The 15,786-nt window shown below is 43.4% G+C and overlaps 1 protein-coding gene across 8 annotated transcripts in view; it reads left to right on the plus strand.

Moving 5' to 3' along the window:
* Positions 1–9,096, plus strand: part of znf438 (zinc finger protein 438) — a 36,724-nt gene extending 27,628 nt beyond the window's left edge. For 5 of the 8 annotated variants that reach the window (XM_026291808.1, XM_026291813.1, XM_026291811.1 and 2 more), the window contains 2 exons: positions 4,776–6,541; positions 6,683–9,096. In XM_026291808.1, coding sequence (XP_026147593.1) covers positions 4,806–6,541; positions 6,683–7,271 — 2,325 coding nt within the window. In that variant the 5' untranslated portion in view covers positions 4,776–4,805 and the 3' untranslated portion in view covers positions 7,272–9,096. The other 3 variants (XM_026291816.1, XM_026291812.1, XM_026291815.1) reach the window with 3 other exon arrangements.
* Positions 9,097–15,786: the final 6,690 nt, after the last annotated feature.

Here is a 15,786-nt window from a genome sequence, read left to right on the forward strand (position 1 = left end):
ACATGCACCAATATACTCAAGAAGAAATAAATGACAGTAGTAGTTCCTGTGGAACCAGCTCTCAGCCTGGGTTCAGGAGGCAGACACTCTCTGTACTTTTAAGGCTAGACTTAAAACCTTCCTCTTTGACAAAGCATATAGTTAGGGCTGGCTTCAGGCAACCCTGAACCATCCCTTAGTTAGTTATGCTGCTATAGGCCTAGACTGCCCGAGGACCATCGGTGCACTGAGCTCCCCTACCCTACCCCCCCCCCCTTCTCTCCCACCTCATGTATATTCCACCATTGAATGTTACTAACCTTGTGCTCTCTCTCTCCCCTAGTTTGTGCTCTCTCCCTCCCTCCCTCTCTCTCTCTCTCTCTCTGTACCTTCTGCAGGTGTCCCTGGTCCTGGAGCTGTTTATCGCTGATGTGCAGTTACTGGTCCCACCAACTTGCCGTGTCTATTTGTTGTTTATTGTTGCTGTTCTTTTCTCTCTGCTCTATCCACTCACCCTAACCGGTCGAGGCAGATGGCCGCCCAAACTGAGCCTGGTTCTGCTGGAGGTTTTTTCTTCCGTTAAAGGGAGTTTTTTCCTCTCCACTGTCGCCAAGTGCTTGCTCATAAGGGAATTGTTGGGTTTTTAGTTTTAGTTTTTGTAAAGTGCCTTGAGATGATTTGTATTGTGATTTGGCGCTATACAAATAAAATTGAATTGAATTGAATTAAATGAAATGAGATATCATAAGCACATATCAAGAACTTATCATCTACAGTATGTGTTAATATTTGCAACCCTTGCAACCCATCAGAAAGAAGGATAAACCAAGCAGAACAGCAGGTTAGCAGTGGGTTTTCTGTATTGATTCATCCATATCCACATGCAGGGCAGAGTGGTGGTATCCTAATTGGAATGGATTTCTCCCTTGCATTGATTTGGGCCGGTGACAGTGGATGACATATGGTTGTGTGTGTTTGTGCACATGCCATGAATACCATATGGTTCTGTAACGTTCTCTCTCACAGCAGCTTTGTCTCCTGGTGAAAAGGTAAAAGGAGCAGCTGGACACTACCAAAGTGTGTCGACTCCTTGGCTCTCTCACTCAGTATAGCTCTGAGATGAAACCAGGAACTCTGCAAATACTAATTTCATTTTCTTGTAACAGCCTCCACTCCAGAACCTAAGAACACTCATACAGCACACACATGTAGAGAACACACATGAGCTGTTAGCAGCTAGGCACTTTGAAGTTTCCAGTAGTTTGATGTAATATCTTTCTGGACAGTACGACCTACAAAGTGCTTGTGTGTTATGTTGTAATAGAAAAAAGTGTGTTTTTAACAACCGTTCTCTCACGTTCTCTAATCCCACGTGCTGTGTTTGTGTGTATGGTAGAGAAAGAGAGGAGGGTACTGAAAGATGGCCGCTGGACATGGCTTCTCACAGCTGGCTGGCACCAACCCCCCATGGTCTGCCGTCTTATCTAGCCCAGATCCTGGCCTTTCATCTAGGCTAAAGCCTGGGGGAGCTTGGCCTCTGCTGGGTTTTTGTCCAGCCTCCCACATACACACACATGCACACACACACACACATACATACACCTCATTCCAGATACCCTCAATCTCCAGGCTCTATCTTTGATTCCCAGATGAGAGTTGCTCTTACCTACAAGGGAGATAATAAACCTCGCACAACTCTGCCCCCTGCTCCACTTTCTTCAAACAGTTCAGCAGAAAAAAATGAACTGCCTCCCAAAGAAGCTGACACATGTCATGTTGAAAAAACAGGCTCGGTTAGCTTTGACCATAATTTGCACATATTGTATGTTTATTCTATGACATTTCACACAGTGACATAATCTTCATGCTTGAAGAAATACTGACTTAACAGTAGGTATAGTATTGAACGCTGCCCACTATGGAAATCATTGAATTTTAGGGTCAAAGTTGGTTTTAGGTTACACTAAAGGTTCAAGCAGTAAGTGTTAAGTCTGCAGGGAGTGAGTTTAAGTCAAAGTAAAGTCCCTATAAGGAATCAAAGGGTGTGTGTTTGTGTGTGTGTAGGTTGTGCAGTTTGTGCAGGTAATACCTCAACCCTGACCTGTTTCCAGCATAAATAGGAGATCCTCACCTCTCACCCCTCTGGCTTTATCTGATGATCTGTCTTTGTGAGTCAACCCCACCCTTTTTTCTTCTCTTTTTAACCCAGTCTCTCACACTCTCTCCAGAAATCACGTTTTTGTGTCACCCCAGCCCTGACCGGCAACACCAGTCAGATTAAAGTGGCCGGCATTTAAAGTTCGTCAGCAGATTGAGTAGCATCTTTGACCTCTTCTTGCATATCTCTGCTGTGCTGTTCCCCATCTGAATCAAGGCTCCAGCTGGATGTAATGTTAGTGAAATAGCAGCTAACGCAAATATCCTCTTAGCCATGCAGCCCAGTCTTGTGTGGGTGAATTGACCCTCAGACTTTACTGTTATAGATTAAACTAATTAATGTTTGTCCATGTCCACAATAACCCAGAAATGAAAACATTTTTACTAATTAATATATCAATTCATTCATTCATTGTTTTGGAAAAATCAAAATGGGAGAATTATAGTGAGAATAAAGCTATTTAAAGAGGGTTTATTTGGATTAGGAAAACAAGTCCAAACATTAAATTTATTGATCATTGGTCATTGGATCTTTGATTCTTGAAAATATCCAACCTTGGATTTGGAACTTGACAAATTCTGACCATTTCTCACTGTGAGTTTTTCTGGGTATTTTGCTGGGATGTCTTCCCAGGCTGTCTGGAGACATTGTTTTGCATTTGTTGGCTGCAAGCTCCAAACCCTACAATCCAATTTGTCCTGAAGAAGTTCTATGACTGAGAAATATAAATATGATTATTGATTGCACACTATCCTTTTGCACAACTTGGACTAGTGTCCGGGGTTGTTGTCTTGCTGCAGGACAGGGTTAGTGCCAATGAAACGACTTCCTGAAGGTATAGCATGACGCTACAAGACGGACTGATGCCCATGCTAGTTGAGTACTCCCTGGACCTCCAACTTGGTGCCTACAAACTATCACAGATCCTACCCCATGTTGAGGTACCATATTATGGAGCCAGAACAGTGACAGTTAAACTTCAGCACTAAAAAAATGTTTTTAAACTGAATAGTGAGGTATGAGCTGTACAGTTTGATCCTTAATATGCAAATTATATGCAGAACATGCAGTAAAGACAGCCCAAAGCCTTCTGCTTCATGCAAAAACAGTGACAGAATCCCAAACTGAAAAAAATAACATTGGCATTGAAAAAGCTTACGTTAACAAAAACTAAGATTTTTCAGTATGAATTATTTTTACAATGCAAAAGGTTGTTTTTTTTCCAGCACAAATCCTTTAATTTCAGTGTTTTATTTTACAGTTCCAGTTCTGTTTTCAGTGCCAAGTGTTATTTTTTAGAGCCAAGGTTTCTATTTTAGATTCAAAGTTTCTTTTTTAGAGCCAGAATTTACCTGTCACTATTCTGGCTCCATAGAATTTGTGTTTTCACCCCCCACTCAGTCAGGTCAGAGTTTGTCCCGGTTTTAAGGCCTGAACTGTATAATCCTCGTCTTTCAAAACTAATGAAATTTCATTGCTATTTTTTTTGGAAAAATATTTAAAAACTTAATAAAATGTTTGAAGACTTTAAAAGTGAAATCTCTAGCAGCTGTTTGTAGAACATGCAAACAAAACTGTGTGTTTGATAGTGCAGAGGTTGTTAAGTCACTTTCTGGGTTAAAAGAGAAACGTTAACCTCAAGTCATTTTGAGGAGTCGAAGGTCTTTGGTCTGTAACCACATGAAACTTCATGTCCATCTACCATTTAGCCTTCCAACATTATATTATATAACAGCAAACACAAATGAAAGCAAAACTACATTGTAAAACCTGAGAAAGCACAAATTAGATGAAGCTGCTGAAGAATTGAATGTGGTTTTGTTATTTAATATCAAGAGGACTGAGTTTCTTTAGACGTCACGTGTCTCCAAGTAATACATTTCAGAGAGGACAGCCTGATCATGTTGCTCCAGTCACTTTTTACTTTTCTCTGTAAAATGAGACAAACAGATGTAGCAAAGATAAACTTGATTTTGTGTGTAGTGACCTGGCATCATGTGACATCTGCTGAATCATCTGTGACAAATGGATTACTGGCCTTTAGAGCCCCCTTCCCCAGCTGTTGAGACACACCACACACTTTCTTTCTACTCTGTGTCCAGCTATAAACTTTCACATGATAGATTTAATCTCCAAGCATTGACTCTACCCCTTCCTCCTACTTTCTGTAGCCCCATGTTATGCCCAGAGAAACAGACACCCCACAGTTTTATTCCATTCTCCTTTAAGCCAAAGTTACAGTCAAACTGACTTCAACAATCCACACAGAGGAGGGGTTTATGGAGGTGAAGTGTGCTAGGGGCATCATCTGTTCATACAGAAACACTTCCAGCTTGCACACTTTGAACCTTACGCTGATTATTATGGAGGTTTTTACCCCAAGGAGCCCTCACAGAGCTCCAGCATGGACCATGGTCCAAATCAAAGTTTGGAAATTTGTCCTTAGTCTTTTTTTTTTTTTTTCAATCAGAAATTGTATCTGATTCTGTCTAATTACTGTCATTGTGTTTATTAATAGTAATAATAGCAGATGCATCATTATTACAATGTGTAGACTGCAATAATACAGTTACTGTTAATGTGGAATATCTAGTGTCAGTGCACAATTAATATAAATGTGTGTGTGTTTGTGTTTCAGTTCAATATCCAGTAAAGCCAGTAAAGTCCGATGAAGAGCCTTCAGTTCCGGAGCATTGCCCCTAAGGCCCCGTCTGTGGTGCCCACCCCCTCCCCTGCGGTCCTGTCCTGCCACACTCCTGCCATCCCTGAGGCCACCACCACCTCTAGCCCCAAGTCCATCATTGTGCCCTCCCAAAACTATGCACTCATGCAAATAGCAGGTCAGGATGGCACTTTCTCCTTGGTGGCACTGCCCCCTTCTGTCTCCTCTCAGACGCCACAGCAACAAACCCAGTCAGTCCAAAAAAACCTCAAGTTGCCCATTCCCAGATACCAGCCAGTGAGGAGCAAGGAGACCACCGACAAGGTCAAATCACCACAACTAGTTGCTAGGACAAAAATGGCCCCCAAGGTCGCTGTGGCAACACAGAACAAGTCAGTGGTAGGTGGAGAGTCAACACCTCTGAAGAAGAAGCAACAGGAGTCCAAGCACACAAAGAAAACCACAGTGACCAAAGAAGAACCTTCGGAGCAGGTAATTGTGATTGATGCAGCCTCTTCTGACATCTCTGTTGCTGCTCTGCTCCAAGACAATGCTGTTTTGTATCCCGCCTCTCAGATGGATCAAGTGCCAGATGGCTCTGAACGATCTGCTACAGCTGGCCTTATCCAGAACCTCCAATACCCTCCTCCCGCTGTCAAAAGCTCCACAGGCAAATTCCCAGAGGAAAGTAAGACTACAGTGAGGCTGTGCCACTCTAAGCCCACTGCAACCCAGCCCCAGAGTAGCATCACTGTACTGTCTCCAGCCTTCTTCAGCAAAGCAGTCCAGATTATCCCATCCCCTCCTAAAGGCAAACTACCCATCCTGCCTTACTCTAAGATGAAAAACACCCTCATCCCACCGACCAAGCTCAGCAGTTTGTCTTTGGACAAGAAGGGTTTCTCTAACCAAACAGCACTCATCGATTCCTCAGATCTTACATCCAAGGCTCTCAAGACAGCTGAAGCCTTCGGTGACAACCACACAACAAACCCATCCAAGTCCATGCCTGTGCTGGGGACTCTCCAGAAGCCACCTGGCAAAAAGAGGGGCAGGAAAAGAAAGACGATGGAAGACATATTGGCTTTTGAGGCCCGGAAAAAGAGGTCCTTGTCATTTTTCCGTAGAAGGGTCCCTGAGAAACCCCTGGCAGTTGGTACAAGCTCAAAAAAGGAAGTTGATATTTCAAAGAAGTACCGGAGCATAAGACCCAAGCCCATGTTGGTTATGGAAACAGTTCCCCAACTGGTTAATTTACCTGCCAGTACTGCAGATGGCCAAGATCAGGAACACAAACTTGGTCATCAGCTCCCCACCACCACCACTACTACGTCCAAAGCCCTAGACTGTCCTCCTCAACCAACGCCAGTAGCTTTTCACCTGAGAGGTGCCTCCCATCCCAGAATCTTCATAGGCAGCCGAACACTCCACCACTGTCCCACCTGCAGCCGCTGTTTCCAGTACAAGCATCATCTACAGAGTCATATGAAGAGTCACACCAACAGTCGGCCCTACATCTGCCCAGTATGCCGCAAAGCCTATGCTCACTCTGGCAGCCTGAGCACCCACATGAAGCTTCACCACTCAGAGATACACCCACGTCGATCGCTGTGTTGTGAGTTCTGCGAGAAGGCCTTTGGATATGTAGGAGTTTACTTCAGTCACCTCAGAGAGGTCCACAAGGTTCTGCTGACCGTGGAGCCATCCGTTATCCATCATGAGGATGACGTGTCTGTTGAGGGGTAAGATTATCATCTAGTTTAGTTACGACCATTGTCTCATAGTTAGTGCAGTGCACGTATTCCAACATATAAAGATTAAATGGCTAAAGTTAGAACAAGACAGTAAACTCTGTAAGAATTTGTCTTTCTTTGTCTTACAAGGGACAACTCCCCAGATCCACCAGATGATCAGGATCATGAAGACCCAGTGGAGCTGCAAATTAAATGTGGTCGCTGCCAGGCAGTCACTCCCACCTTTGCTGACATGAAGATGCACTTGATTTATGTGCATGAGGAAGAGATCAACGTTCAACTTCACAATGGACAAAAGCTGCCTGGTGGCCGCCGGGCTGAAAATGAGCTTGTGAAGCACGCAGCCCACTATTGGTGGCAGCTCAACGAGAAACGCAACCTGGTCAAGTGTGGCAGCTGTGACGAGGAGTTCTGTTCGTTCTCTAAGCTTAAGATGCACATTCTGTCCCACCATCATGGAAGGAAAGGGAAGGACAACAGGGCCGTGTCTTTGCCCTGTAGGGGTAGAGGGCTGGGTGTCCTCGCGGCAGGTGTGTCCTTTAACTGTGTGCTGTGCAGTGAGGTACTGGACACTAAAGACAAGGTTCTGGAGCACTGGAGGAGTCACCACCGCTGTCAACAACCTAACCTGCTTTGGGAGGCCCTGAGCTCCTTCCCCAGGCTTGAAGACTGTGAGGCAGATGGGGAACTGGACACTCCTGCTCCAAGTCCACACTAGCCAGCTGGACATGGATGAACATGGATGGACACGGAGTCCTTCGCCATGAGTCCTCCTCATACACACTTGGTTCTAACAATCGGCAGCACAGGGATGGAAAGTCTCTCTTATGTCTATTTTCATCTTTCACCAGCTGAGGCATTTGATCTGGTCCAAAAGAGGAAAAAGGAAAAGGAACATTACACTAATTTTGAAAATTGTTTTGTGTGTGTGTGTGTGTGTGAGTGTGTGTGTGTGTGAGTGTGTGCGCGTGTGTGTGTGTGAGTCTGTGTGTGTGTGTGTGTGTGTGTGTGAGTGTGTGTGCTGTAATTCATAAAGGATATTCTTTCTAGGTCAGAGAATCTGGTTTTATGAAAAAATGCTATGTCATGTTTCGTTTTGATTGCACTCTGTTTTTGTAGGTATGTATTTAATATCATATTGGAGATTACCTATTTTATTTTTTCTACTGCTTATTTAAATGTTATTAAAAGGGTCATTTATAAAGAAAACACTTAGTTCTTGTCAAATCTAGACGTGCAGATAATTCGTTTTATTTGTTCAGTCCTCTCACACATCTGCACTGAAATGTTTGCCTCTGAATTAATGAAACATTGCATTTGTCGGCATGGCATATCTTTATCGGAGAGAGATACAACAAACATCCTCAGCGACGTGTCCACTCATGGTTGGCGTGTTAACCCCTAAGCCATTACTTGACAAAAAGGCAGTTCAGTTTATAAAATCCTATTTTTACATGCTGTGACCTCCACAAACTACTTTTTGTTTTCACCTCCACTGTGTTGGAGTGTAGTATTACGGTTCTGTCCGTCAACCTGAACCCATGAAGGAACACTTTCCTAACCACCACCGAAGTGACGTCCTTGTGGCCTCCTGAAAGAACAATGCTGTTAATGCATAATGTGGCTTATCGTAAGTACGGTCCTCTGCAGGCCAAGTTTGATTTCTTTGACTTGTTGATTAATGCATATATGTGTATTCTGTGGTATGCCAAGGGTCTGTTCCAACTAGTGATTGTAAAAGACTTGTATTTAAGCTTTTTAACCACTGACAGGATACTGTTTATGTAGTCAATACGCCTACCTGTTCATGTACACGCCTGTGGCATTGACTGCACCCAGAAGAAAATGATGCTATTTTATACTGTAGAGTAATATAGAGGTATTTTAGTATATCTATGCTTGTGATTGCTGAATCATCAGATATTTGTTATGTTTACTTAACATCTTGTTTCTTTGTTGAGAGGCCATAATAGGTAGCTCTGTTAACTTTTGTCTGTGATTTTGATTTCAGATGAAGAAAAAATATCACAGGGTCAGTTGAATGTACCTGAATGTTTTATAAACCACCAAAAGTATATACTATATAGACTTATTCTATAGATAATATATAGATATTGAGAAGAAAACATACATATATATATATATATTTACATAGAGTAACTAGTGAACCAGTTGCTTTGTTCTGTCACGGTGGAGGGGAGAAACGACATGAGTATATCACTGCCAACGCTTGCAGCAAAAGCCATGTAGAGCTGACGTCATGTGTCTGACGTGGTGAACGGAGGCGAAGCACTGAGGTTTACTGTACGTATCGCACTGACTCAGTAATCTACAGGTCTGACTGTCCCTCAACACACAAACCAGAAGTGACAGAATTAAGAGCGAAAGTGTCACTTCCTCATAAATGACTGTCAGCACAAGTGAAACATCCCACATTAGTTCATATGATGTGTCACATTAATATGTGGATAATGTGTCGAGAAAAACAAAAGTGTTTGTGGTCATGACTATGTATCTGAAGAACCTGGTGTTTTTGAGAATAAAGGTTTGCTTTGTTGAGGACGTTGGGACTGTTTTATTAGAACAGGGATGCTCCAGGCAGCTGCAGGATGAGTAAGGTGATATAATGCTGGAATATTAAGTCATGTGTCATTGTGTTCTAACTATGGCTCCAGACCAAAGTATCTGAGCCACACAAAGTGAAAAACACTTTTTTAACAGGAGGCAAAAATATAAGGTAATAACAAAATGCTGTTTCAAACATGAAAGAGGGGCTAGAATGACCATCACTGTTTTCTACAGCCATGCTAGTAGCAGATTGATCAATATTTAGTGTTTGCTGAGCACAAAGTGCAGCTCAGGCTAGGACAGTCATGCTAACAGCATGAGTCTGCAGGTATTTGGTCATATGTCAGAGTGAAAACTGGACAGTAATTGAATCATTTTGCCATAATACAAAAGATAAACTGAACGTGCCTCTTTATTTGTGTTGAAATACAGAAACAAACCATGTACACAGCTGACACCCTGCAGACATATATGGCTCGTCCACTGTGGAAACAATGACGGTGTGAAGTGTGTTTTTGAGGCAGACGAGTGGATGAGGACACTGTGTCTTTGTTTCACCTGTATGTTTGTGTGTCCACAAACAGGTCAAGAAGTTTTGCAACTCCTGAAAGCAGAAAGAGAGGAGCTGCTTGGATGTTTGTTAGCCTGGTGCAGGATTCAAACCACTGCAGTCCTGATGCCAAACACACAAACCACTATACACTGTGTAGGTCTGCATCAAGTCCTCAACCTCTTTAGAAAAGCTCAAAGGTTTTAAGTGAGAGGAACTTCAGATATCTTTCAGCTCTGGTGAAACCCAGATGAAGCTGCTTCATCAGTGCACAGTGTGGACCCTCTCCAGCATCTCACTACATCTCAGCTCCAGATGAAAAGAAACGTGCTATACAGTGATGCATATTTCCTTTTAATCAGAGCAAATGCGTACCACAGCAGCCACACTGCACTCCCACCTCCCTGTGGCTCTCAGGGGGACAGGGGAGATGAAAGATACCCCCTGCTTGTTCATGATCAGTGGGGAGGAAGGAGAACTGGAGTTTGTTTCTGGATCTTTCTCTTGTTCTTTCCCTTGTTGCATCCTTCTCTGGGCCTTTGAGTTACACCCCCTGTTCGACATGTTGATCTGCATATGCCAGAAGAAATGTACGGCCTGTGCTTTCTGTCTTTCATGTGACTGTGAGGATCAGGCTAAGCAGGGTGGGAACAAGACTCTTGAACAACACGCAATGAGACATGGAATAACGATACTGGTGTCACTGGAGGATATTTACAGGGCAGTAAAAATGTGACCCACACTGACCAGAGGTTGTTTCTGTGGAGTATAATGTGCAGCTGCACTCCTCCACTGTCTCATGCATGCTCTGCTGCTGCCCATCCATAAGCAACATGCATTATGTTGGTGATATGTGTGCACATTCATCAAATTGAGTCTATGGTTTCATCAAACATTTACATTCCCTGCTGGATGTCGGGGCTTAGATGTACAAATCAGTAATTCCATAGCTACGAATTTTCATCTTTCTCAATCTGGAGACATGATCTGTCTTTACCTTCCCTGCTGCATCTGGGTCTCAGGTTTTGAAGCATCCTGTCTCTCCTCACTCTCCCAGATTAGTCATCTAATGAGCAGCAGGGCTGATCAAGTGAATAATTGATGATGAGCGGCTAGAGAAAGGCATTGATCCAAGCCGGGCTGTGGTTCCAAATGGAGCAGAGAAGGAGACACCTGAGGAGGAGAAACAGGTGCATATCACTGCAACAATCTGCTGTGTTGGCTGGTTGGGATTCAGATTCAGTGCTGAGTCAGTGTCCTGAGAAAGAAACGGATTAAAAGACACATTTCTGGTGTCCATGGGCTTCTCAATGCACGTCTAATCAATATCAGGGTCTCATATGATACATTTTCAATTTCAACCATGTTTAGACATATTTTTAAAACGTGCACATAAAGATAATAATCTGATTATAATAGTCCAGAGATCTCAGGTAATGGGGCTTAAAAAATAGAACTTTATAATGACAAATACTTTCTAAGCTCCAACCCTGTGTCCTGTTACGAACACCAGGGTCTTCAATTTGTCAAAAAATCCTTTTAAGACCCAAGATTCATTTCAAAATCCTGTTTGGGGGAAGTGTCAGAATGTTAGTTGATATGCTCCAGGTTTGAGCCTCATTGCTTTACGAAGCTGTACACAGTGTATGTTTACAGTGTGTACTTAGAGATATTTCAGGATGAACCACAGACCCGAGACAGGTCAGTCTCCCATGAAGTTGATGGATAGTGTCCCTTTGCGTGTCCCTTTGATGGGGGATCCACTCTGGGGATGCTGCTTATTGCCTTTTGGTGCAGATGGTCAAGATCTGCTAGTGTTCAGTGAGGTAGGCGCTCCTCACCCCTGGGGACTCCTGCCATCTGTTCCAGTGCAAGACTCTGAGTCTCAGTACGCTGACTCCAGAGACTCTGGATCTGTCATTTCCTGTGTGTGTGTGTGTGTTTTTTTTTTTTTAAGGCAAACAAAATGAAGTGTGGATCACCTTGACACCTTGAAATATGTTGATTTTATTTTGGCCTGTCCTCATTCCTTTCCTCTCACATCAGATTCTGTGTGTGGCAGAACTCAAATGAGACAGAGAGCATTTCTCTGGAGTCAGCGTCAGGAAATGTGGCTGGATAACTGGATGCTAATGCCATTTACTGAGCAGTGTAACTCACCTCTCACATAAACATATACACAGATATATATATATATATATATATATATATACTGACCTAATTAATTATTCACTTAAATCACATTAAACCCTGGATGTCAGAGAAAGGTTTTCTGCTTTCACTGAGTTTTACAACCAGTAGGCGGGTCTTTACATGAAGACCAGCTGCTCTCAAAGCTCCTAGTTTAGGTTCTCATTGGGTTCTTACTGTTAGTGGCTATTAGCATGAGCATCTAGGACCATTAGCAGAGATCTGAGGTGAGTGCAGTTGGGACCTGAAGTGACACACTGACTAACTCAATTCACAAACCAAGGTTTTCTCTGGGACAAACATTGTTATGTCTTCACTAAAGCAGAAGATATGTTCATTTAAACATCTCGACCCAGTGGCACAGTCAGTGCTAGAGAGAGAGAGGCAGTTTTTAAAACTTCATCAGTCGTCATCATTGTGACGAGTAGAATGATTATAACGGTTCAGTGAATCTGATTCATGTGGATTAAAATCTGCCTCAAAGCACATGGTGCAAGTGCAAATAATCAAAGTGATGCTGGTAACTAAAGTAAATGAAGTGCTTCTCTGGAATCGTCTGGAATGATGGGAAGGATCATGGATTATGTGGTAAATCTGTGTGTGCATGAAAATGAAAAGATCTTGTCCACAGCCTCACCTCCGTCTTGTCTCCAGGCCTTTCCCCTCAGTGGAGACTCTGCCTCTGATCTGCTTCCAATCATCTTTAGTAGCATTTACACGAATCACATTTTTCAGACCTTGTCTCAAACATCTGATTTATTTCCTTTCTTCCAAACTATCTTCTCTGATGATAAGTGAAAAATCTGCAGCGTACTGTAGAGAGAAATATATTAGAGAAGGAAGCCGGAAGGCTCAGCGTTCTGTCTGCCTGCTCAGTACAGTGAAGGAAGAAGGATTTATACAGGCAGGATGGACGTGAGGGATGGAAGAGAAGGTGGGACAGTTGCTCACCCTGGACTCTGGATGAATGATCCTGATGGTGCTCACAGCTGGAGCCTTTCAGTGCTCCCCCTGAGCCAGAGCTGCACAAACATCCTTCAGACTCTGTGTTTTCAGCTGCTGGAGTAAATGCTCAGGTGTCACAGAGCTTATGAGAGGAAAACTGTAGATCTGCTGACGCATGAGACGGATTGGTTCAGGCAATAGAGTTTCCAGCAGTTCACATATTTTTTGTCTGAGTGATTTTAATAAGTCACACCCCAGAGGAAGGAGGTGTTCAATACCAACTGCAGCCTACCAGGCATCTGCAGAAAAAAAAAAGAAGTCCTGGACTTAACTGGCCCTGATGGGTTTTATAAGCCCTCCTCCTTCTCTGCAAACACGTGCAGCCCATGGCCTCCTGGGAAATCACACATCAGCATTTAGCCATTTGCACAAATCAGAGCAAAACATTTCAATATTACAACACAAGACCAGTTACACAACCCACAGACTGGGATCAGAGTGTAAGACCAGGGCAGTTAAACATCAGGGACATCTGATTGTTAGTTTGCTGCTTTGGTCCAGGGGCAATGGCCAGAACCATCCAAACATACTGGTGACACTGGTGAGCAGGGTTTATCCTCAGGGTAACATGAGTGACTGTACAAATACATTGTCAGTGTGATCAATAGAAGCTGAGTGATTTTAAGTCTGGATCAGAGTGGACTAGAGGACTAATTGACCAAATGATAAACTAACGTCACCATAAGTTTCTGTCAGGATCCGTGTCCTGGCTTCCTGTTCTGGGACTCTTAATCTGAAATTATTTCCTGTTAGTCCCTGTTAGTTTTATGTCTTGTTATCTTTGATTGCTTTCACCTGCGTTTGGTCTCTCTCCTGCTCATTAGGTGGAGCACTATTTAAGACTCACATCTTCTCCTTCTTGGATTGTACGTCCCCCTTTTTGGATCACAGTCGTCTCACTTCTCCCTGTGCATTGACTTGTCTCTGAGTTTCCTCTGACTTCATCAAGCCTTGCGTGTTTCCTGCTCTCTGTGTGGTCATCAGTTCCTCCTCCTGGCTCCTTCCCATGTGTTTCCTGGATTCCTGTTCCTTGTACAGTCAACTCGCCTGCTTCCTGGTGTATCGTGGTTCCTGGTCCAGTCGTAGGTACTCACCTGTCCCTCCATGTTTCCTGGATTCCCCATATAGCAATGTTGACAGACTATGGTCCCAGCAGGCATCAATACCAAGACACAGGAAGTCTCCAGCCCAGGGTCATGATCTGGAGGCTCCAGCCCACACCTGAGTCGCCTCAGTCCACATCCATGAGTGGTACAGTGGTACAGTGTTTACAGGTGAGAGGGGAAAGAAAGAATCAGTCAGTCCTTTCAAATATATTCAATAGAAGCCACAGCAGACAAGCCAGTGGTCACAGTTTCTGAATTCACTCTCACAGACACACGTCAGAAACTAGAGCATTTCCAAATGCAGCCCGACGAGCCAGAGGGACCTCACGTCACAGCTCAACATGACGAGGCCCCGTGTTGAAACCCTCAGGGATCAGCGCAGTGCATTATGGGACCACAGCCTCCCTGCTGTGGACACAGAAAGGAAGTTTGTTTTGCTGAATGCATCACTAGGCACAAAGTCATAATTAATAGTTATTAGACTATAGTACAGTACAGTACAGTGTAGTATTCTGAGATCATGGTGGAATAACGGTATCAAAGAAACTTTTTAGGATTGAGTTGGGGGGAAATTTCAAAGGGCTTTTCTGTTACTTAAGGTAACATCTCACTATAATTTCAGTCTTGTCAGATAATGTGCTCTCAGAAACCATGAAGAAACGGTGCTGCAACATAAACATTTTAAATGGGATTCTCCATGAGGGGAAAATGTTGAGGGTGGCCTATTCAGGTAATTAAAGGGGCGTAAATCTGTCAGATTAGTGACAGAAATGAGACTGTGTGGGATTAAGGTAAAGCCTGGATGTGGCTCCTTTAGCTTATTACTCATCTTACATTCAGGGGATCTTCTTTGGAGGAGGTACATACATAAATGGATTAAAATCCCAATTCACTCCTCATACAGACACAGGCATATATCCTCTTTACTCTACCTTTGTGATGTTTGATGTTCAACCAGCCGCCCACTGCAACTGAATTGTCTGTTTAGCCAAGTTTGGGCTCAGACGTTTGGACGTAGCTGACGGTGCCATGTATTGTTCTTCTTCTATGCTCTTAGGTTGTGCTTCTCTGTTTGAGGTGTATTGTTTTCAGAGATTAAACAGGCTGTCACAGCACGAGTAAAAGAGAAGTTAAAGTAAAAAAAGTTTAGCTCATGGATCCTCTAACTTTCTCATACTTTTTTTTTTGTACTGGATTGTAGGTTGTTCTCAGACCAGTGTCTGTAAATGTCAAGTTGTTTATAACAAGGAGTTTAAAGCCTTAAAGTTGTTGCAATGGCCTCAATAATGATCACTAACTAACTGTTTATCCTTGTTTGCCATGACCCTTCACTTATTAGGCCTTTTAGGAAAAGGACTGGGACAAAAGCAGGGATACTGGGGCACTGGTCCAGTTCCTGTACTGACCCTGGGTTTGCCCAGTCACATCTTCTGCTCCTCGTGTCAGATGCCGTGTCAGAGCCACGTGGCGGGGTTAGGGATGTAGAGAGGTTTAGAGGGAAAAGACAAATCTAGCTGCAAAATGTGCCGAAATAGCTGAGATGTTTCCAAGTTTAGCAAAAAAAACAGGAGGGAACGATATAAAACACTAACAGCAGTGATAAGTCAAGAGAACCAGCAAAGTAATCTTGGACCAGATGTCACACAGGCTACAGTTTACAGTCGTGGCGGCAACAAAACAACCGTGCGTCCAAACCACAGCAGGTTGATTCACAGCTGTGTGCAGTCCAACACTGGGGAGGAAAGACTGGATGGAAAACATCCAGCAGTTCTTGATGAAGGGGAGGGGACGTCTCTGGGAACTTTATGACGTCA

This window comes from Mastacembelus armatus, chromosome 20, assembly GCF_900324485.2.
Source record: "Mastacembelus armatus chromosome 20, fMasArm1.2, whole genome shotgun sequence".
NCBI classification, from domain to species: Eukaryota; Metazoa; Chordata; class Actinopteri; order Synbranchiformes; family Mastacembelidae; genus Mastacembelus; species Mastacembelus armatus.